General features: G+C 41.2%; 1 protein-coding gene and 1 long non-coding RNA gene across 2 annotated transcripts in view; one reads left to right on the top strand and one right to left on the bottom strand.

The window, feature by feature from the left end:
* The window catches only part of LOC124881937 (cytochrome P450 2K1-like), a 31,193-nt gene extending 17,088 nt beyond the window's left edge, over positions 1–14,105 (top strand). The window contains exons 6-14 of the mRNA XM_047387929.1: positions 5,660–5,839; positions 8,734–8,896; positions 8,977–9,126; positions 9,721–9,881; positions 9,991–10,173; positions 11,038–11,179; positions 11,830–12,014; positions 13,284–13,425; positions 13,494–14,105. Coding sequence (XP_047243885.1) covers positions 5,660–5,839; positions 8,734–8,896; positions 8,977–9,126; positions 9,721–9,881; positions 9,991–10,173; positions 11,038–11,179; positions 11,830–12,014; positions 13,284–13,425; positions 13,494–13,681 — 1,494 coding nt within the window. The 3' untranslated portion in view covers positions 13,682–14,105. The remainder of the gene's footprint in view (positions 1–5,659; positions 5,840–8,733; positions 8,897–8,976; positions 9,127–9,720; positions 9,882–9,990; positions 10,174–11,037; positions 11,180–11,829; positions 12,015–13,283; positions 13,426–13,493) is intronic.
* Positions 6,401–21,884, bottom strand: LOC124881939. Its single transcript, XR_007041780.1, has 3 exons — positions 21,742–21,884; positions 15,147–15,216; positions 6,401–6,588 (listed from the first exon to the last, which is right to left on the bottom strand). It is a non-coding gene; the product is annotated as an uncharacterized LOC124881939 (long non-coding RNA).
* Between the last annotated feature and the right edge of the window lie 2,153 nt (positions 21,885–24,037).

The raw sequence follows: 24,037 nt of genomic DNA, 5'->3' as shown, positions 1-24,037 counted from the left end.
CATCATTAATAGAAGAGAACAAGAATAATCCTAGGTTTCTCTTTAGTACAGTTGCTAAACTTACACAGAGTCATAGCTCTGTTGAGCCATCCATTCCCTTAGCTCTCAGCAGTCATGACTTTATGGGATTCCTCTTAACTAAAATTGATTCTATTAAAAATAAAATCTTTGACATACTCCCGAAGATGATTACTTCATCCTCAGCAAGTGAGACAACATCAGAATCAGAATCAGAATCAGAATAGCTTTATTGCCAAGTACGTTTTTGGACATACAAGGAATTTGTTTTGGCGTAGTCAGTGCAATACAGTACAAATTAAACAGTATAAACATATCTACAATATAATATAAATATATGTGCACAGTTTTAAGTGAGTGAGAGTAAATATAGAGCAGTATAAGATGCAAGAGCAATACAACAGTGTAGGTGATCATCGTGCAAGTATGGCAGTGCAAGTAAAGCAGGAGTCCATGCTGAACGTTAATGTAACGCATAGAGTTACAGGTTACAGGTGTCCTGTCAGCAAAAAAAGGGGGGGGTGTGGGGGAAAGGGAGAGTGTCAGGGTGGTTTCCGGGCTTTGTTAACCAGGCTGGTGGCAGATGGGAAAAAACTGTTCTTGTGGCGTGAGGTTTTGGTCCGGATGGACCGCAGCCTCCTGCCAGAGGGGAGAGTCTCAAAGAGTCTGTGACCGGGGTGGGAGGGATCAGCCAGAATCTTCCCTGCCCGCTTCAGGGTCCTGGAGGTGTACAGTTCCTGGAGCGACAGTAGACTGCAGCCAATCACCTTCTCAGCAGACCGAATGACACGCTGCAGCCTGCCCTTATCCTTGGCTGTAGCAGCGGCGTACCAGATGGTGATGGAGGAGGTGAGGATGGACTCAATGATGGCCGTGTAGAAGTGCACCATCATAGTCTTTGGCAGGTTGAATTTCTTCAGCTGCCGCAGGAAGAACATCCTCTGCTGGGCTTTCTTGATGAGGGAGCTGATGTTTGGCTCCCACTTGAGATCCTGGGAGATGATGGTTCCCAGGAAGCGGAAAGATTCCACAGTGTCAATTGTGGAGTCACAGAGGGTGATGGGGGCAGGTGGGGCTGGGTTCTGCCTGAAGTCCACAACCATCTCCACTGTCTTTAGAGCGTTGAGCTCAAGGTTGTTCTGGCTGCACCAGTCCAACAGATGGTCCACCTCCCATCTGTACGCAGACTCGTCACAATCAGAGATGAGTCCGATCAGGGTGGTGTCGTCCGCAAACTTCAGAAGCTTGACAGACTGGTGACTGGAGGTGCAGCTGTTGGTGTAAAGGGAGAAGAGCAGAGGAGAGAGAACACAACCTTGGGGGGAACCGGTGCTGATGGTCAGGGAGTCAGAGACGTGCTTCCCCAGCCTCACGCGCTGCTTCCTGTCAGACAAGAAGTCAGTGATCCACCTGCAGGTGGAGTCGGGCACACTCAGCTGGGAGAGCTTCTCCTGTAGCAGAACTGGGACGATGGTGTTGAAGGCAGAGCTGAAATCCACAAACAGGATCCTGGCGTAGGTTCCTGTGGAGTCCAGGTGCCGGAGGATGAAGTGAAGGGCTAGGTTGACTGCATCGTCTACAGACCTGTTGGCTCTGTAGGCAAACTGCAGGGGGTCCAGGAGGGGGTCAGTGATGTCTTTTAGGTGTGAGAGCACAAGGCGCTCAAAGGACTTCATCACCACAGAGGTCAGGGCGACGGGTCTGAAGTCATTAAGCCCTGTGGTCCTTGGCTTCTTGGGAACAGGGACGATGGTGGAGGACTTGAAGCAGGCTGGCACATGACATGTCTCCAGTGAGGTGTTAAAAATGTCTGTGAAGACTGGAGACAGCTGATCAGCGCAGTGCTTCAGGCTGGCTGGTGAGACAGAATCCGGACCAGCAGCTTTCCGGGGGTTCTGTCTCCTGAAGAGTTTGTTGACGTCCCTCTCCTGGATGGAAAGAGCCGTCCTCGGCGTGGGTAGGGGGCTGGTGGGGGGGAACTTCAGGGTGGGGGTTGGAGGTGCCAAGGCCCCTCTTGAGGTTGGGGAGGTGGGGGCGGTGGATTGTGGCTGCAGCTGTTGGGGGGCGTTGTGGGGGATGGTTGCAGGACATCGGAAGTAACTGTAGAACCTGATCTGTATTTGGACTGTTTTGATCCAGTGGAGCTTCCTGAGTTATCAGAAATATTAGCTTCATCTAAACCTTCAACTTGTATGTTAGACCCAATCCCAACCAAATTATTTAAGGAAGTGTTCCCTCTGATTACCAGCCCCATTTTAGATATGATTAACCTATCCTTAGTAAATGGATATGTACCACAGGCTTTTAGGGTAGCTGTAATTAAACCTTTACTTAAGAAACCTTTGCTTGATTGAGACGATTTAATAAATTACATTAATTAATCTAAAATTCTTGAGAAAATAGTTGCTAATCAAATGTGTGAGCATTTACACAGCAATGACCTGTTTGAAGAGTTCAGTCAGGCTTCATAGCTCATCATAGCACTGAAACAGCTCTGCTGAAAGTCACTAATAATATTCTTATGGCCTCAGATAATGGACTTGTGTCTGTTCTGGTTCTGTTAGATCTCAGTGCTGCATTTGATACAGTCGATCATAATATTCTCTTAGAAAGGCTGGAATAAGCTGTAGGGATCAGGGGAACAGCGCTAGGCTGGTTTAAATCTTATTTGTCTGACATATTCCAGTTTGTTCATGTAAATGATAAACCATCTTTAAACTCCAGGGTTAATTGTGGAGTACCACAGGGTTCAGTACTTGGGCCAATTCTCTTTACTATATATATATGCTGCTTCCAGTGGGTCAAATTATCAGGCAGCATGTAATAAATTTTCACTGTTACGCTGATGATACTCAGCTTTACTTATCCATAAATCCCGATGAGCCCAACCAGTTAGATAGACTACAAGCATGTCTTGAAGACATAAAAACTTGGATGACTTTAAATTTTCTGCTTCTAAATTCATAAAAGACAGAAGTTGTTGTCTTTGGACCGGAGTCTTTAAAAAAGAAACTGCTAAGTCAATCACTTAACCTGGATGGCATTAAATTGACCTCCAGTAATAAAGTAAAAAACCTTTGTGTTATTTTTGACCAGGACATTTCATTTAAATCTCATATTAAACAGGTTTCTAGGATTTCCTTCTTTCACCTCCGGAACATTGCCAAAATTAGAAATATCCTGTCCAGGAGTGACGCTGAAAAACTAGTCCATGCATTTGTTACTTCAAGGCTGGACTATTGTAATTCGTCACTATCAGGATGACCACAAAATGCAGTTAAAAGCCTTCAGCTGATTCAAAATGGTGCAGCAAGAGTTCTGATGAAAATTAAAAAGAGAGATCATATTTCTCCTATTTTAGCTTCCCTTCAATGGCTCCCTGTTAAATCCAGAATAGAATTTAAAATTCTCCTCCTCACATATAAAGCCCTTAATGATCTAGCTCCATCATACATCAGAGATCTGATTGTTCCATACGTTCCTAAAAGAGCACTTCGTTCCTTTTTCTACCTAGATAAAGCCACTAAAGGAGCCACATCCATTAACATTTACTTTTCCTTCCCATAAGACGTACTCTTGGATCAGTGCTTTTGTGTTCTTTTTCTGTCTCTGCTGTTCTCTCAAAGGCCCAGTCAATTATAGCAGATTGCTGCTCACACTGAGCCTGGTTCTGCTGGAACCAGACTCATTGTGAGTATGATAAGAGAACTTATGTCGTTTTAAAATGAGTTTTTATTTATTTTCCAAACATAATTGTTTAAGTTGTTACATTTGTTTATGTCATGAGTTAATGAAGCTACATTTTGAAATGGCAAATGATCTTCACCTGCAGAAGTCTTTTATCACCAGTACTCTCTTCCAAGATGACAACCCACAGGTGACAGTCATAAATTACTTGCCTGCTTCAACTTAACAACTGTTAGGTATTAATTGGTCAAACTCAGAGGAAAGAAGTATGACACAGGGTCTCTGTTCTTCTTGCGCAAGAGCTAGTTCACACTTTGCAGTGCAAATCTACAAAGTGTTGGCACCCCTCTCTCTTTATTTATACATGCTGGTTCACACACAGTTCAACAAACATTCAGGGCGTGTGTGTGTGCGTGGGGTCAGAAAGGTTAGGGTTCATGTGTCTTGATTTTAAACAGAGAGGGACTGGGGACTTGGTATGAGCAGCCCCTAGATGTTGCTGATAAAAGCATAACTCACTCGTCTCCCCCATCTCCCTTTCTGTGGCATGTAGGAGGGAAAAGCACTTAGAGCAGACATGAGTGATAAACAATACAAAAGTTTTCAAACCCTAACAACAACAAATAAACTGAAATAAGTGCTCCTCTTTCTGGTAAAAAATAAATAAATACAATCCATAGGGGAGCAAAAATTGTATTTAAATATTCCAGACATGTTCTGGAACAAGCTGATTGGAGTGATTGGAGGATGTTGCCTTTCACCAACGCTGTTATTAACGCAGCACAGTTACAACACTTAAAAAGCAAATTCCAATTCTGTTCATTTCATCTTTCCTCTCTGTGGCTGTAAACAGTCTGTCTGAAAAGATCTTACTATTTCTGCTGCCAACAACTTAATGCTCACCATCTACCGATGATACACTTGGCCCTGTCTTTCAGTGTTTAACCCTATTTTTCTCCTAGACATAACTACTGACTGAGCTTTTACTGTGACTAATTGTATGTGCTCTCTCTCACACTCTAAGCTTGAAAACTGGCTAACAGTTTATATGTTTTTTCTACCCAGATGAAGCCACTAAAGGAGCTACATCCATTAACATTTTACTTTTCCTTCCCATAGAAAGTACACCTGGATCAGTGCTTCTGTATTGTTCTGTCAAAGCCCCAGTTGGTCGTGGCAGATGGCTGCTCACACTGAGTCTGGTTCTGCTGGAACCAGACTCAGTGTGATTCACACTACTATTTGGGTATTGCCTTTTACTTTAAATAGTATAGGAACATACATTTTCCTGAATTTAGAAGTAAATCGATTTTTTTTCCAAGTCTGAAATTGGGGGGAACAATTTTCTTCACCACTTTTTTCAGGTGTCTATCATCTTGGGTGTGGTGCACACCGAAAATAAATAACAGAGGTGGCAGGTTTGACCCCTTGTGGATGCTGAACTGAATGGAAAATGGAGGCAACATTCAGGTGAAGCATTGAAGGAAGCATGAGGTATCACAACAAAGAGTCTGTGTCCAGTGAACGTATACGTCCAGGACTCATAACCTGAGCACTTGCCAGATCAGCTCCTGGGGAAGCTGATTAAATGTCTTCGCTGACCTAGAAAGTCTATGGGCACGAAGTGTGATTTTTTCCAGTGGTGTGGATGGCATAAGTCATTCCACTTTACTTCATAAAACCACATTAGTTAGATGTAATGTTGACAATGGTATGAAAATGGCAGTTGACAGGCCATTTCCTTCTCAATAGAAATACTAGACATATATTTACTGAGAAAAAATGTTGACATGTTCAATATTTCTTTTGCCCCATCATACCACATGCCCCACCTCCTCCCACACTTTGGACTTTGCAGTATGTTTAGGACATCAGTATGTCCTAAACATACTGATGCACCATGACAGGCATAATTTGTGTTGCAGTCATGGGAGCAGTGGATGTTTTTCTCCAGTCATTCAGCCCAGTTTCAGTTTTAGGGGCTGTGGTGTTTCTGCTGATTGGGTATCACTTTCTTCTCTGTATGTTGAGCCCTCGGGAACACAGACAGGGTCCACCAGGACCAAAGCCCTTTCCTATCGTTGGCAACCTGTTGCAGCTGGATGTTAAGAGACTTGACAAAGCATTGTTGAAGGTGAGACAGAACTTATCTCATATTGTTCTCATCTATATTCCATGCATTTTGCCATTTACCTTATTTTTTGTATTACTAATCTTGCTTTTTATCTATATTTGCACACTGCAAGAACATTTGGGCCACTGTAGAATTAAAACTTGTTTTATTAAAAGGACATATGCTGTACAACTAATAGTATTTGCCCAGTTATAGATTTCCCCAGTTTTTACCATTAGGTCATTCTGACATTTTTATCTGATCAAATATAATGTCACAATATCTGACAGATAACCTGAATAAATACAAAGAGAAATTTTCAAATGATGATTTAATTTATTAGGAAGAAAGAAATATATGGAAAACATCCTAGCCCAAAGCAAAGTGTCATAGTTCCCATTTTTAAATCATGAAGTTTACATAACATTTTTGGAAAGCTTAGATCATTGTCACTCACCTCGTGCAGGCCAGGTCTGACCCATAGAACCAAAACAAATTACTAACAGAACCTGTCTGACAACATGATGTATGCTAAAACAATCTCCACAAATAACCACACGGAGTCTTATGTTTGGTTTTTAGTTGGACCCAAATGCAGGCAGACCAGAGGCAGAGAGGACAAGTGTAGAGTTTTAGTGATGAAAAATAAAGACTTACAATAGTGGCACGAAGAGACCAAGACATGGAACCAGCATCAGCATAATGAAGGAATCAAGGCAGGTATGGAAAATGAAATAGGAACCAGGTGCGCTGGAGGGGATGTAGAACAGCTGTGGAAGAATGAGAGCAGAGAAACAGAGAGGGAGACTAATTAACACAAAGGGAGCTGAACTGAGACACAACAGGGAATAGGTCTAAGACAAACAAGAGACACAAACTAATTGTACAAACAGAAAAACTGAAATAAATAAAGATTAAACACAAGAAACAAACTAAACAGTGCAAGACCTGACCACATTAAAGAACAGAGAGTAATGAACTAATCCAGAAAACCCCCAAAATGATCAAAACACAGACCACCACCCATGGATCATGACAGGCAATGCCATTAACACCAAACAGAAAAAAATGGACCAGTGAACCTTCTCATGAGTGGCCGGCCCACCAAAAATACTCTGAAAAGGTACTGACCACTTATCCAGGAGGTCACAAAAGAACCAAGAACAACATCTTATGCAGTGTAGGTCTCCCTTGCCTCAGTAAGGTTCATGATTCAACAATAACAAAGAGACTGGGAAAAAATGGCATCAATGCAAGAGTTCCTTACAGAAAATCACTGCTTACCAGAAAGAAAACAAAGCACCTCATCACCTTTACCAAAAAACATCTTTATGACCATTAAGACTTTTGGGAAACTCTTCTGTGGACTGATAAGACAAAAGTGGAACATCTTTGTAGACATGCTTCTCATTACTTCTGCTATGAAACTAACAGCATTTCTTAAAAAGAACATTAAGCTAACAGTGAAACATGATGGTGGTAGTGTGATGGTCTGGTAATGGAGGATCAGCATCTGCATGCCAATAATTTGCAATCTTAAGCTCAAACACACCAGAAAGTCCACCTCTGAAAGGCCCAAATAAGCAAAAGTCTGAACTTGAATCTGAATGAGAGGTTTCATGACTTTAAACAGATCATTCATGTTTAAGAACTTGTCAGTGTTGCTGAAATCAAACAACTGTGCAAAGAGGAGTATGCCAAAATTCCTCCACATATAAAAGAGATATTGCTAGTTAAAGCAAACACTTGGTGAAATCTGTTGCCTTCAAAAGGGAGCGGAACCAGGTTTTAAGTTTAGTGGGAAGTTATCTTTTCATATCAGACCAGACTGGTTTGGAGAGATTGTTCCTTTAAATAACCAAATCATCATTTAAAAAACAGATGACATATTTACTCAGGTTATCTTTGATATACAAATTAGTTTGCTCTTCTGATACATTTAAGTGTGACAAAATAAAGCAAGTTTGAAAGAATGCAAATGTTTTTCACTGCACTCTATTTCCTTTATTTCTTGGAAATTAACAGAAACAAATTTAAAGGATTTGTACAGCTGTTCATGCATTTATAACTGTGCTTGTTTGCGTGATGAAAAGAAAGCTGAAGTCCGCATAGGACTTTTCACCCCAGTTTTTATTTGTTTGGTCAGGATGTTCTGCAAACAAGCAAAAATCTGTAGCCCATAGTCTCGCTAGTAAAGTTGACACAAGATTAAACATAAGCAGGAGCAACAATCAGTAAGAAGCAATGATAAACAGGGTAAGGTCGGTCATGCACAGCACACCTGAAACAATGTGACTGTAATGTAAACCACATAGCATGGCGCCACACCTCTGACATGGAAAGCAGCTTTTTCCAATAAGTGGTGGTGAGTGGAGTAGACTTTCAGAGCAGGACCAGTTCAACAAAGACAGAGTTGTTTGAATGTGCTTTAAATGGCTGCTAGCTTAACTCCTTCATATGTCTACTGCAGGTGAGATACTCGCAACTGATAACTACCCCACATTCATTCTTTTTAAAAAAGGGAGAAAAATGACCAAAGACTAACAATAAATCTTTTAAATTATCAATAGACAAAATATTTAGAAACATTGGCTGGAGTAGGATACGATTACCTGGACTGCTGAATGGGGTGCCTCTAAATACATTCATGTCTGTTTCTGACCATCTGATGTGCCGTTGGTGTATGTATTTTGCCATTCTTTTAGCGTTGTTTATTGGAGTTTATTTGAAAAAATTAAATAAAAAAGTGAATCACTACAGGCAAGAAAACAGGCAAATAAAAGATAATCCCTCCTTATAAATCATTTAGATATTGTTACAACAGCTGAGAGAATCAAATAAATCAACTCATTTTACTGAAACTTTTCAGTAAAATGTCTTTTTTTTCCCATTATGCACACCTTGCTTTATCTTAGCTTTCTAAGACATTTGGATCTGTGTTCACTGTCTACATGGGATTAAGGAAAGTGGTGGTCCTGACAGGTTATCAGACAATCAAAGAAGCATTTGTCAGTTACGCTGACGAGTTTGGAGAACGGGAAGCACCCACGGTGACTAAAGAAGCAAACCTGGATCACGGTACAGAAGGGTTACATCTTCCAAAATGTAATGCTACAACAGAAGTCAGTTGACTCACCTATTTTAACCGTTTCAAACAGGTATTGTATGGACCAATGGTGACTCTTGGAAAGAAATGCGTCGCTTTGCTTTGACAAACCTGAAGGACTTTGGGATGGGAAAGAAAGTTTGTGAGGAGAAAATCATCGAGGAATGTCAGTTCCTCATTCAAGAATTTAAGACGGTTAAAGGTAACAGCACTTGAGAAGAAGTTAATAAATATTACAGGAGAGCATAAATAATTATCGTTTGGGTAAAGGTGTTTAAATTTCGGGGGTTGAACAGAGAAGCTTTGTGCAATCTGTATCTCTTCTGCTGCCATAGAAAGTGTTCAGAGCAGTTTCAGTTTGTGGACTCAATACAAAAGTCTCATGCGGGAGTCAAGCTAACATCATATTTAAGCTTAAACATTTCCTTTACTCTAGTATTGAATCAAACAGAATTGCAAGTGTGCAGAAGAATACACTCTTAAGCCTCAAAACAAGCTGTGTTTGGTACAAAAACCTCACAGTCTTCTGCAAGAGAACTATGAGAGTTTAACAAAATATATTGTTTTTACTTAAGTTACTTGAATAGCTTTTAGCTATACTTGTTTAAAAACCCATCTTTAATGAGGAACTGTTGGCAGACTCCTCCATGAGGACGTCCTGAGATTACTCTGAGTACTGTCTACTGAAGTTAACCTAATTACTGCTCAGAACTACTCTTTGCAATCCCTCTTCAATGTAAGCAAACTACTCTCTTAATAAACGGTGTCAATGAAGTTTCTATTTTCTTTACTGCAGGTGAAGCCTTTGATATGTCCCAACATATAAACTGTGCTGTTTGTAATATAATCTGCTCCATGGTCTACGGGAAAAGATTTGAAAATGACGATCCAGAGTTTAAGACAATAGTGAATCGAACAAACCAAGGTGTTCAGCTGTTGGGCACACCAGCAATACAGGTGTGATTGGACTGCTTTGAATGGAAAAAATGACTTCTTTAACTGTTGGTCTGAACATAGACCCTAAATGTAAAGATGAACTCATCGTTTATGTACTCTCCATCATCAGCTGTACAATTTGTTCCCAAGGATTGGCAAACTGGTGTTCTCTGCCAGGAAGCAATTCAGCGATATATTTGAAGCCAATAAACAACATCATCTGATGCTGCTGAACCGCTTGAAACAGACCTTCAGTCCACAGATGTGCAGAGGAGTTGCAGATGTCTTCCTCCTCCGTCAACAGCAACACAAGGTCAGAAACTTAACTACCATACACAGAAAATATTAAGTAATGTACTGTGTTTTCACTTCATTTATTGCTATAGCGATTCCAGTCAGAGTGCTGTACAGACAAGGTTAAAACAATGTCGCGAGTTCACAAAATTAAAAAGGAAAGACGCTCATATTAAGGGTAGAAATCACAAAAAATTTATAATATCATAAAAAAAAAAAAATCAGAAAAGATTAAAGGATAAGAACAAGAAATGCACATTGAAAATGATCAGTGAAAAGATGAAAATTAATCAAATTGACGATAAATGAAGCATAAATAAGTCAGAAGTTCTGATAATTCAAAGCTTATTCGCTCTATGGGTCTTTAATTTTGACTTAAAAACACTGATTGAACATGCCTGCCTGATAGATCGTTCCATAGTTTAGGTGCCCGATATGAAAAAGCTCACGAACCCACGGTTTTTCTTTGCAAGCCCTGTGGATGCTTAACAAGTAATACCCTGTGAAAGCAGCGGACATGCAGATGTAAAGTTGTGCAATGCCATTTCAAATGTTATATGTTTTAGATTTTAGATGTTTTTTCCTTCCACCTAACCCATCCATGGCAATCAGCTTTTCACTGCCTTGTTTTATTTGTTAGTCTTGTTTGCGAACTGTACCTTTTCATCTGTTTCATGGAGCAAATCAACAGCAATGAAGTTTCTGAAATACAAATTCCTCTTTAGTTTGTTCATTTTTACTTTGTGTTTGCAATAAAATTACTTCAGCTGATACAATCATGTTTTGAGCACACAAAAGATGCTCTTCTTCGCAAAATGTACCAAACTGAAACTTCTCGAGTTTTTGCATCACGCTTTTCTGAATAAGAGCTGCTCTTCGGCAGGAATCTGGGATCACTGACAGTCACTACCACAATGATAATCTACTGATGACGGTGATGAACCTGTTCACTGCTGGAACTGAAACAACATCAACTACACTGAGATGGGCGCTCCTGTTTATGGCCAAATATTCAAAAATACAAGGTCAGAAGTAATATCTCCTTTTAGGGGCTGCACGGTGGCACAATTGGTAGCACTGTTGCCTTGCAGCAAGAAGGTCCTGGGTTTGACTCCCAGCTGGGGGTCTTTCTGCATGGAGTTTGCATGTTCTCCCTGTGCATGTGTGGGTTCTCTCTGGGTACTCCAGTTTCCTCATATAGTCCAAAATCATGACTGTTAGGTTAATTGGTCTCTCTAAATCCCCCTTAAGTGTATGAATGGGTGTGTGCATGGTTGTTTGTCTTGTGTTTGTTACTCTGCGATGGACTGGCGACCTGTCCAGGCTGGAACCCGCCTCTCGCCCATTGGCCGCTGGAGAAAGGCCCTGTATGGAAGAAGTGGGTACAGAAAATGAATGAATGGATCTTCTTCTAAATTTTGTATAAGTAACACAATGTGCAGCAGGTCCTCGTGTTTCTGCAGATTAATGAAAGATTTGTTGTCAGTCAGTCAGTCAGTCATTTTCTACCGCTTATTCCATAGTGGGTCACAGGGGAGCTGGTGCCTATCTCCAGTAGTCTATGGGCGAGAGGCGGGGTACACCCTGGACAGGTCGCCAGTCCATCGCAGGGCAACACACAAGCAACCACGAGATTTGTTGTGCCTTTGTCATTTATTGGCTGTAATTTTTCCAGACCAGGTCCAGGCGGAGCTGAGGAGCGTGATTGGAGGTCGTCAGGTGCAGGTTGAAGACAGACAGAACCTGCCTTTTACAGACGCTGTCATCCACGAGACACAGAGAGTAGCCAACATTGCTCCTTTCGCAATTTCTCACAGAACTAGCCAAGATGTCACCTTTCAAGGTCATTTTATTGAGAAGGTAGGGATTTAGACTTGAGGGTGCATGAACACAGAATTGATTTGTTCCTAAATCTAACAAATGTAAACAGTAGAAAACAGCTAACAAGTACTTTCTAATTATTTGGAAAATGTCAAAAATATACAGTGAAATAACATGCATGTTTCTTTGCATTGTGGCATTGATCAGTCCTTCTTCAGATGTACAGTGGCTACACAAACATTTCCTTTCCCATGAACTCACTAGCCACAAAACAACCAAATACTTTAATTCCTGGGATTTTATGAGAAAACAAAGTTGTCTGTAATTGTATATTTATAGGAAAATAATGCGTGAGTTTGAAAATGTTTTATAATTAACAATCTGAAAAGTGTGGCATACCTTTGTGTTCAGACACCTTTCATCTTATACCAAGTAAAATCTATTGCAACCAACTGTTTTCAGATGTCACCTGTAAGTAATTGTATCTTAGTAAATAAAAGCACCTGTTTGGGTGAAAAATGTACCTCAGAGGTTTGTTAGAGTACATTAGAGAACAACCAGGATTATGAAGACCAAGGAGCACAGCAAACAGCTCAGGGAGCAAATTGTGGAGAAATTAAAGGTTAGGTTCTAAAACAATATCTCAAGCATTCAACAGCTTAAAAGCTCCATTCAACATATTATCTGATAATGGAAAAACTAAGGGACAACTGTAAACCTACTAAGACATGGAAGTCCACTTAAACTGAGGAGGATAAACAATAGCAGTAAAACCCAGAGGTATATTTGCTTCATGCGGGCCGGCTCTGAGTCCTGATCAGCCTCATCTCCAAGCACACTAGCTGAGAAGAGTCAAAATGAAGGATGAGGAAGATTAACTGGTGTAAGAAGCATCATAAAACGTGATGAAGATGATAGATGAGGAAGACAATAAATAGTGGTGATGAATATGAGGGGAGCTGCTGTCACTCCACTGAACTTCCTTTATTGTTGGAGGACTTTCCCAACTTGGCTGGTTCATGTGACCAAAGGTGACCTAAATGGGATATCATTTAAAGTTTGAAGTTTAAATTGCATATTTACTCCTTTGTGGCATATCTACTTCGTGCGGGGCTATGCTGTGATTTTTAATTCTGGTCCATAGGACCCACTGCTGCGCACACTTAAATCATCATAATTCTCCTAAAGATGTAATCAAGTTCTGCAAAAGCCTGAAAGAGTGATTCGTTTAAGTCAAGGTTGTTAAGGGAGAAAAACATCTATTGAATTTAAATGCTTTGCACTATAATTCTCATGGATGTTTTCCAGGGAACCCCTGTAATTCCTGTCTTAACATCTGTCCTGCATGATGAAAGCGAATGGGAGAAGCCAAACATCTTTTATCCTGGTCACTTCCTCAGCAGCAATGGGAGGTTCCTCAAGCGTGATGCTTTCATGCCGTTTTCAGCAGGTTAGCTTGGCTATTTTTTCTATGGACCCAATTTGAACACGCATTGGCTGATGAACTGTTTTTCACAGGTCGAAGGATGTGTCCTGGAGAGAGTCTGGCCAGAATGGAGCTCTTCATCTTCTTCACCACCCTCCTGCAGCACTTTCGATTTACTCCTCCACCTGGAGTTACAGAGGAGGAACTGGATCTTTCTCCACAAGTTGGCGGTACTCTTAGCCCTCAACCCCATAAACTGTGTGCTATTCCTTTAATGTGAAGAGGGGCCCCAAAATTCACAACTTTAAACTTAACAGGAATCACTAAAATAGATGTTTGAAGGCTGCTAGTAACAATCCAACCTACTGAATAAAACTAATAACTGAAGTTCTATTTTAATGTGAAATCTTTCATTTTTCCCCACAAAGATCAAGCAGCAACCATATCTATTACTATCTATACTGTTCTCTGTAAAAAAATAAAAATAAAAAAAAATAAAATTGGCTAGGCTTCTTGCTAAGAAACCTTCAGATAACATTTTGCTTTATTTGAAATTAATTTCTGGATGATTACTCAAATTAGCAAAGTTCTGATGTTACCAGTGTAGCATTTGTTAGAGCTGTATCAAAATGTACCACAGTGTATTTTAAAAGCATATCATCCTCATGTATTCCACCATAAATTAAAAATGTTTTTTAATCTGACTTGAATTATTTGTCTTTTCCTTTGCAGTGATAAATTATCATACATTCAAAAGGCTAAGATTTATAACCCAGAGATAAAAGCACATCTTCCAAACACTAAGACAAAAATTATGAGAAGCTATTATTGAATCAAAGTGTAAAATTATTAATAACACCAACTTATATTAACAGGTATTTACTGGAGAAAAATAGGTAACAAGCTGGGCTTATCAGTTATCAATTTAAGCTCAAAGAGCTTTAAATCTTTATCGGACTTTTTCCAAGACCCTGTGTGCAAAATGTTCTTAGCCGATATCTACCTGCAACAACTCCACAGCCAAAGTTTATCTGTTTTAGCACAGGCGTTCAACACTCCAGGTCACAGTAAAACTGCTGCAGCTATCAGCGAAAGAGGGGACTGTTACAATAAAAACTTCCAGGATACAATTGCAAAGCAAAGACACTCTCTCCTAACAACTTTATGGGAAAGACTAATCAGGACGCCCCACAGGAGTCTCTTGCTCATCAGCTACAAAAACATCCCTAAGACTTCTGGGTGAAAAAACCTTTCACTAGACAAAACATACCAGTTAGGCGTAATTCAGGATGGTTACTTCAAAAATATCATTGGGGAAAAGTCTTTGGCTCATCAAAACAAAAGCACACTCAAACATGAAAATTGTCAAGGTCAAAAATAATCTGTTATAAGAATTTAAAAACCAAGAAAGAATCACATCATTAAAAGAAGCATCATGTTAAAAATTGAACTATGTAATTTAAGCTTGAACTGGTCCTAAGTTTATCCAACTGGTCAACTGGCTTGAAAACGTTCCCCCGCGATCTACTTTTGTGTGACGATGATGCATTATTAAACAATAAAACTCCCATTCATTAAAAACAGGAATCACACAATTATTTTAAATATCATACCTTATTGTGCAAAGAAATAATCCCTATTTTTTATTTAAGTGCTAGCTCAGAAAAATACAAAACAAATAAATCCATTATGATACTGAAGATTAGATAAAATTTTACCAAGAACTACAGATGAATATATCTTACCTTTCTCTTAAGAGGGTTCTGGATTAAAATGATTAACGGTTGTATAGATCAGACCAGAATCTGGCTCATCCTGAAGATAAGAAAAAAAAACAATTTAATTGCTGTTAAAGTGGAGATATAACACTGTAATATTAATGCATTTCAAGTTCTGTTAAACAAAGATAGCAAAAAGATTAGAGAGTCATGGGTGAACCATTTGTTTTATTTTACATAAATGGAATTTTTAAGAATATTTTAAAGATAGACTTTTTGATGTTTGACAACTGCATGCCTATCAATGTGAAAAATGTTGGTCCAGTTTAAAGTTAAAAACATGCTAAAAACTGAAAGACTGTGAAACTAAAGAACGAACTTCCATTAGAGTTAAATGAGCCTGAAACTGAGCTCTTCAAAGATTTAAATAGATATAAAAGTGCTATGAATCAGAAAAAGGCGGACCCAAGATTCAGCCAGACACAGGAACGCTGGATATCTACTCACACGATGGCTTTCAAAAATCTGGCACGGTCTGCTTGTCAGAGTCAGTATATATCAGGGAAGACACAGGTGCTTGGCATTCCACAGATTGCATTACACTGCAGCAGCCACCAGGTGCATCTCATCTGCTGATTGCAGCCAGGGAGACAGGTTAGAGGAGACGTGCCAGAATCATAACAGTACCCCCCCTAAGGTCCGGCTCCTGACGGACCACGAGGCTGACGAATTAGGTCCTTATCAATGATGAACCTCATAGGAATCCAAGTCCGTTCCTCGGGCCCATAGCCCTCCCAGTCAACCAGGTATTGCATTCCACGTCCTCTTCGCCTGGACATGAGAATGTGCCGGACCGAAAACAATGGACCACCATCAATGACCCGGCTGGGAGGAGGGGGCCCGGAGGTGGGCCCAAGTCAGAGCTCCACGAAGGGCTTGACCTGAGAAACGTGGAACGTGGGGTGAATCCTCATGGAGTTGGGTAATCTCAGTCGTACAGCGACAGGGTTGATGATCTTAGAGATTGGGAAAGGTCCAACAAATCGGGGTGCCAATTTCCGGGATTCTACCCTTAATGGGAGGTCCTTGGCGGACAGCCAAACCTTCTGCCCCACCTGGTACTTAGGGGCAGGGATCCGTCTCCAGTTGGCCGTTCTTGACTGAACCAGTGACATTCTGATCATCGATCTCCTGGCCTTTCTCCATATTCTTTGGCACCTTAGGACAGCCGCTTGGGCGGACGGAACATTAGCTTTTCTCTCCTGAACTGAAAACATGGGTGGCTGGAAACCAAACACAACATGAAAAGGGGACAAACCAGTGGCACTTGATTGCATAGATTTCATGGCGTATTCAACCCAGGGCAAATTTTGTGACCACTTGGTCGGGTCAGACTCACATAAGATCCGAAGTTTGGTTTCAGCTTCTTGGTTGGCTCTCTCGGTTTGGCCATCAGACTGAGGATGAAACCCTGTGGAAAGACTAACAGAAATTCCCAACAAAGAACAAAACTCCTTCCAGAAACGTGACACAAATTGGGGTCCTCTATGGGAAACAATGTCATTTGGGATTCCATGGAGCCTGAAAACTTCTCGGGTCAATATCTCACCCATCTCCTTAGCAGATGGAAGCTTCTCCAACAGCACCAGATGAACCATCTTTGAAAATCTGTCAATTATGGTTAGTAGAACAGAGTGACCATTAGAAACCGGTAGACCTGTCACAAAATCCATCGCAATATGTGACCATGGGCTAGGGGGAATTGGCAAAGGGTGCAACAACCCCGCAGGGGGGCGACAAGAAGGCTTGGCTCGACAACATTGAGTGCATTCAGCAACAAAGTCTTTGACATCCTTGACCAGCGATGGCCACCAAAACTGAGTTCGAACTGTCTGAATGGTTCTGCTGATTCCTGGATGACAAACTAAACGAGAACAATGACAAGACTCCAGTACCTTAGGCACAAGGAGTTCAGGGACAAAACAGCGGTCAGGTGGACATGATGGTGGGATAGGCAGATCTCTAATGGCTTCCTGGACCTCCCTTTCCACCTCCACTCGGGACACAGACAACCTGACGGTTTCAGGAAGGATAAACTCCTCTTCACCTGCAGACTGAGATTCTTCAGGCTCTTGAATCCGGGATAGGGCGTCAGGTTTGCCATTTTTACTCCCTGGCCTGTAAGATAGGGAGAAATTAAAACGACCAAAAAACAAAGCCTACCTAGCCTGTCTGGGGTTTAGCCGTTTTGCTGATTTCAGGTACTCCAAGTTCTTATGGTCAGTCCACACCATAAACGGCTCCTTAGTCCCCACCAGCCAATGTCTCCACTCTGTCAACGCCAACTTGACAGCCAATAACTCTCTGTCTCCCACGTCGTAATTCCGCTCAGCCTGTGACAGAGTCCTTGAAAAGAAGGCACATGGGTGAACACGATCATCCTCACCTCTTTGGCTTAATACAGCTCCGACCCCAGTGCTTGAGGCATCCACCTCCACGATAAACTGTCTCTCTGGGTCAGGAGACCGTAACACTGGAGCTGACGTGAAGAGTTTCTTTAACCTATTGAAGGCCTTCTCTGCATCCTTATTCCACACAAATTTCACATTGGAAGAGGTAAGAGCGTTTAGGGGAGCAGCAACCAGGCTGTAATTTCTAATAAACCTCCTATAGAAGTTTGCGAAGCCCAGAAATCTTTGAAGCTGCTTGCGATCAGTTGGAACAGGCAATTCCAATACGGCCTTAACTTTGGAGGGGTCGACAAGCACTTGATCTGGGGAAATGATGAAGCCCAAAAAAGAAGTGGTAGTTATGTGGAATTCACATTTCTCTGCCTTGACGAACAACTGGTTTTGGAGAAGACGCAGGAGAACAGCTCTGACATGTTTTCTGTGGGTTTCCAGATCTTGACAATAAATCAGTATGTCATCAAAATAAACAAATACGAATTGACCCACCATGTCCCTTAGAACGTCATTGACCAATGACTGAAGAACTGCAGGAGCGTTAGTAAGTCCAAATGGCATGACCTTGTATTCATAATGGCCCATAGCCGTTTACCCCTCATCCCCTTCTCTGATTCGGACCAGATGATATGCATTCCTTAGATCCAGCTTAGAAAATATCTTGGCTCCCTGGATCTGATCAAAAGCTGTGTTCATGAGTGGTATGGGGTATCTATTTTTAACCGTTATCTCATTAAGGCCTCTATAATCAATGCATGGTCTCAATGAACCATCCTTCTTCCCAACAAAAAAGAAACCAGCACCTGCAGGAGAGGAAGAGGGTTGAATTTGCCCTGCCTTTAATGCCTCATCAACATAATTCTTCATGGCCCTGTGCTCTGGACCAGACAATGAATAGGTTCTGCCTTTAGGGGGTGATGTGCCAGGAAACAAATCAATAGCACAATCATAAGGTCTATGGGGTGGCAGAGCTGTGGCCTTTATTTGATTAAAAACCTCCTTTAAATCATGGTATTCTTGCGGTACCTTGGATAAATCCGGATAGGTCTCCTCAACCTCATTCTCCACACTGACCTCCGTAGCAGCAGAAAAAAGACAGTCAGCGGAACATGACTCAGACCAACCCAGAACTTCTTTCTTCTTCCAGTCAATGTGAGGGTTGTGTTTCTGCAACCAGGAGGCCCCTAGGACTACAGGAAGTTCAGGTGAATTAATGATCATGAAAGTTACTTTTTTTTGATGATTACCTCCAACTGTTAAGGTAATCTCCTCCATCCTGAGATGTGAATTGTTCATGCTGTGACCATCCAAAGCTAGCACGTTTCTTGTGTCACCTGACGGAATAAGTTTTATGCCGTTCTTATTTGCGAATGTTTCGTCCATGAATTCAGTGTCTGCTCCTGAATCAATAAACACGGCCCCCTGGAGAGACATGGAAGAGGTTTGAAAATGGGCAGGAAACAAGAAGGAGGAGGCAGTCAGTTGACTTCGGCTCAGTAGAGACCTCCCTTCCTCTGCTGAGCCTGTCCTTTTAGTGGACACCTGAGTGCTTAATGTCCCTTCTCTCCACAATAAAAACAGAGCTTGAATCTTCTCTGACGATCTTTCTCCTCAGGGGTAATCTTGGTTCTGCCCAACTGCATAGGCTCACAATTATCATTTTCCTCAGTGAGAGGTGACCGACTCCTTCTCTCATACCGGTGTGCAGAAACCTGAGTTAATGATGAGCGACCTTTCTCATGGCGCTTCTCCTTCCTTCTCTCTGCCAGCCGAATATCAATGCGAGCAGCCAATTCCTCGAGTTGTTTCAGAGAAGAAGGATAATCACGGGTCGCTAGCTCATCCTTGATGTCTTCGTTTAATCCTTTCATGAATGTATCCATTTGTGCTGCCTCATTCCAATGGCTCTCTGCAGCCAACAAATGAAAGTCAATTATATAGGTCGAGACAGGCTGATCACCCTGTTTGAGGGACAATAATACTCTTGCGGCCTCACGACTTGGAATGACCGGGTCAAAAACTCGAATGAGTTCCTTGGAAAAAGTTTCATAAAGATCACAAGATGCAGACCTGTTATGCCATTCAGCAGTTCCCCACTGTTTCGCCCTTCCTGCCAGCAGAGATATAACAAACGCCACCTTGGAACGTTCAGTGGGAAAGGATGACGGCTGAAGCTCAAAATTAATTTCACACTGAGTTAGAAAAGCTCGACACTGGTCTGGGTCTCCCCTGAACATCTCAGGCGGAGAGAGGTGTGGCTCCCTTACCTCTGCTGTTGTCCGTGTTACTTGGGCGTGGTTTCTTTGTGACGGTGGCGGCTCGGAGACAAGATTGCCAGAACGTAATGTGGAAATTATTTCCTCCATGCCGGAACCCAACCAGGAAAGGGTCTCATCAACGTGGGTACGCCACTGCTGTGCTGGCGATGGGTCCATTTTTGGCCAGATTTTTCTGCTATGAATCAGAAAAAGGCGGACCCAAGATTCAGCCAGACACAGTACTGAAAGTTTAAAAGGTTTATTCAGCCACAGGAAAACGTCACACAGGTAACACTCCTCACAGCTTCCAGGAATCACTGAGGCAGAAAATGGATTAGTGACTTGTAGTCTCTCCAGATTTTGCAGGGATCAGAAAAGTCACTAACCTGCTCTTGTCTTGAGTGGAACTTGAAACCCAGAGGGGAAACCTCAGTGGGCGGCAGGCGGTGATCTCCACAGCACAGGTAAGAAGTGACTCCAGGCTCAATAATCCAAGGACAGAAACAGGTTCAACGATCGGAACAAGAGGCGTCAGGCAAGGGGCAGGCAGAGGCATAAACCAGATGCAGGAAACAAAGTCGACAACCAAAATCCAAATAGTCCGACAGGGAGCAGGCAGAGGCATAAATCCAAAAGGCAAGGCAAGGTCAAGAACAATGATCAGACAGGAAGGAACGCTGGATATCTACTCACACGATGGCTTTCAAAAATCTGGCACCGTCTGCTTGTCAGAGTCAGTATAAATCAGGGAAGACACAGGTGCTTGGCTTTCCACAGATTGCACTACACTGCAGCAGCCACCAGGTGCATCTAATCTGCTGATTGCAGCCAGGGAGACAGGGTAGAGCAGACGTGCCAGAATCATAACAAAAGTGTGTTTTATTGTCAAGTATGAAGCCATTTTGGGAGTCTATAAAAATTTTATTTTGGACTAAGTCTACAATTACTGCTAAAAATTACGAGCACATGTAGCAACCAGACATTGCTATTAGAAGTAAATGTGCAAATGATCAGCAGCAAACATAAGCAGTTCAAGATAAATAAAATGTTAGCTGAGCATAACTGAATTTCTGCCAACCTCAAAATGTAATTTTTCTTTGATATTAATAAAGTATTTTTGAATTGAATTGAAACTGTAAACTAACATTGTAAAGCAGAGTTGATCAAGATTCCTCCTGAGAGAAACACAAACTCACACCAAGCAAAACCGTCTGGTCTAAAAGGGGTCTAAACTTCAATTTATATTTATAAGGTCCACTAAATCAATCTGTAAATCATGAAAAAAAGCCAGAAAGCAAAACTTAAAGACAATGTCATTGGATTCAGACGAATAAAATGCACCCTTTCTTAAAGCTGTCAGGATCTGCCATTTTGGTCTTTGTTTACTTTGCCATTAGAGGTTTTCCCTGTTCCTTTGATTAGTAGTTTAGTTTTGTCTAGTTAATAATTGCTTAGATCCTTGTGTTTGTGTGTTTACTTTAGATCTATTTTCTTCCCCAAGTCTGTTATTTAGTGTAGTTCTCTTTTGTTTTGTTCTTTATGGTTATTTCCCCTCTTTGGTTTTATTTTGTTTTAGCTTCTCGTTTAGTTTTCTTGTTCTAGTTTACTTTAGTTGTTTCCATGTCCTTAAATTTAGTCCCTTCTAGAATTACTATTTATGTTAGCTTATGTTTAGGTTTCTGTTCCCTGCTCCTTCCAGTTAGTTTAGTGTTTGTTTCCCTTAGAGTTGTCTCTAGTTTAGTTTCCCCTCCTGTCTCTGCATTTCCCAGCTCCCGTTGCCGTAGAGACATATTCCCTCAGTTCCCTACACCTGGTCTTCACACCTGCCACCAATCATCTGATTACCTGCCTCTCTCATTCTCTTTGTTTCACCATTCACCCCTCTGTATAAAAGCTTACCGGTTTCATTTGTTCCCCATTGGTTCCTCCTGTTATCTTCCTGTGTCTCCTGCTCTGTGTCCTGGTGTAAGTCATTTGATTATTGTTTTATTAAAGAAAAGATTCCAAAGACTATATGGCTACCAAGCTTTTGTCTGCATCTGGGTCCCAACCACAAACTCTGACAATAGTTGTTATGGCTTTCGGAGTGGACCCAAGGGCAGACAAGTGGGCGGAGGCAGCGTGGTAAGTAAAAAGGTTTTAATAAGTGACCAAGATGAAAACTCACAGCAAACAGGACGGAACAGATGCAGGCATGAACAGAGACGGGCACGCAGTTTACTCCCACAAAGAGTAAACTGAACAGACTGGTATATGGAGGAATAAGCAGTAACACTGATTACATGAAGCAGGTGGGCTGAATGAGGCTGATTGAAATGGCAGAAAGTGAAATCAAAACATGACTGAGAACTGAACAGAGAAACAATGACACCAAAGGATAAATCTCACAGATCTAAAATGTGTTGGGATTATGATTATTGATTAATTAATATTTATCAATAATTATAATTGAAAATCATAATTTGACAAAATTAATTTCTTAACCAAAAATCCTTATTTATGAATCGAAACCAGAGATGTCCTCTGGTGTTGTAATTGTGGCTCAAAGCCCTTGATAATTACAAATAGTAAATTTTCAGTAATAGTTGATAACTATTTACTAGATGTCACTGTTTAATCAACCGTTTCTGCCGAAACGTGGGGAACTTTGACCTTATTTTGACTGACAAATCACTCTTGCACAAAATAAACACAAACGTCTTCTCTTTATCTATGTGAATATTTATTAAATCAACAGCCCTGGTACAATCCGCTCTTCCGATTTAATAATCTTCACCTAATCAAACATGCAAAGTTCTACTAACAAGGGTAAAATATCTAATAAAACAACTCCCCAAAGTGTAGCTCAGCAGGACACAGGCAGTCATAAAACTTCCTCCAAGCAAAGTTGTAAACCCAGAGGACAAAGGATCATAAAATTTTGATGGCAAGCTAGTAAAGCACGAAGTTGAAGACAAAGAAAATGGTTGATTTTCACCATGAGGTTATTATAGCAGTCCCGTTTCACAGCGCACCTGCGCTCAGGTGTTCAGACAGTAAAAACACAACTTGCGAGACTCGGCGGCCTCCGAAATTCAACAGCAATCAAGTTTCAAAAAAAGGTTGCATGCACATACAATTCAGAACACATTAGACTATAAGTGGCGATTCTTAATCGCCTAACGTCCTACTCTATCCTGCCTAAGCTCTTTCTAATAAAGAAATAAAATAAAAGGATGGATTTTACTTGATGTTGTCTCCTCTGAGAAGAGTGAGCGAGAGAAAGGGGTTGAAGAGTTTCCACGCGTCCGTGGATATTCAGCAAAGCTGTCCGTTTTTCGTCCTTGTGGCCTCCTCGGCAGAAAGGTGAAAAATATGACGGACCGTTACTAGTCGACTGGAACAAAAAAAACAAGGAGGAAAAATAGCATCTCCTTGAAAACTCCGTGGTTTTTTTGGTTACGTGTTAAACCCACGTCTTCAATCGGTAAAGTTGAAAACTTACAAGCCTTCTTATTCCTGTAAGCTTAATTTGCTTAGTTTTCTCGTTGGCCAATGAGGAGAATGAATGAAACTCCACGTGGGATTTTCTTCTCCAGAATTGATGCTCCAGTTGCGAGGTAACCGCGTCTCGGTTTCAGCTGGAAAGCAATGGTGGGCCGTCTCATACTCTGTTATATAGTTGACTGTGGCATCAGAGCTTCAACGCTCCCATCCTATCAGCCGTGGTGGCCGCTGGGATTTGTAGTAGCGGACTGTCCTGGAATATAAAATGGCCGAAAACGCCGGAAGGCCTGGTGGCGTCCATCAACGTGCAAATGGTCCAATATTCAACAAAACATGTTCCAACAAATGCACCATAAAAAGAACATGGAAGAAACTAAAGCTAAAGGAAATGAACTAAAGCACCACCTATAAAACACAAACAATCATAATCAGAGGCAACAAAACTCAAACACCTTCAGATCATGACTGCAATAATATCAATGTTGATAAAAAGAATCTTAATCTTGTTTATTGGACAGCAAAATACTGTGAGAATGGTGGTGGATCTGATGCATTGTTTGGACTGTTCTGTTGGGTGTAAAATGTCATTGTAAAAGAAATTCCTCTGTTCAGGCATATAACAAAAAGAAAACTATAATATATACATAACAAGTCTCCTGGACGAATACTGTATATTATTTGTTGAAACTGAAAAAATTAAGTTTATGGG

This window comes from Girardinichthys multiradiatus, chromosome 15, assembly GCF_021462225.1.
Source record: "Girardinichthys multiradiatus isolate DD_20200921_A chromosome 15, DD_fGirMul_XY1, whole genome shotgun sequence".
Classification (NCBI taxonomy): domain Eukaryota; kingdom Metazoa; phylum Chordata; class Actinopteri; order Cyprinodontiformes; family Goodeidae; genus Girardinichthys; species Girardinichthys multiradiatus.
This window is presented reverse-complemented; position numbering and strand designations above follow the sequence as displayed.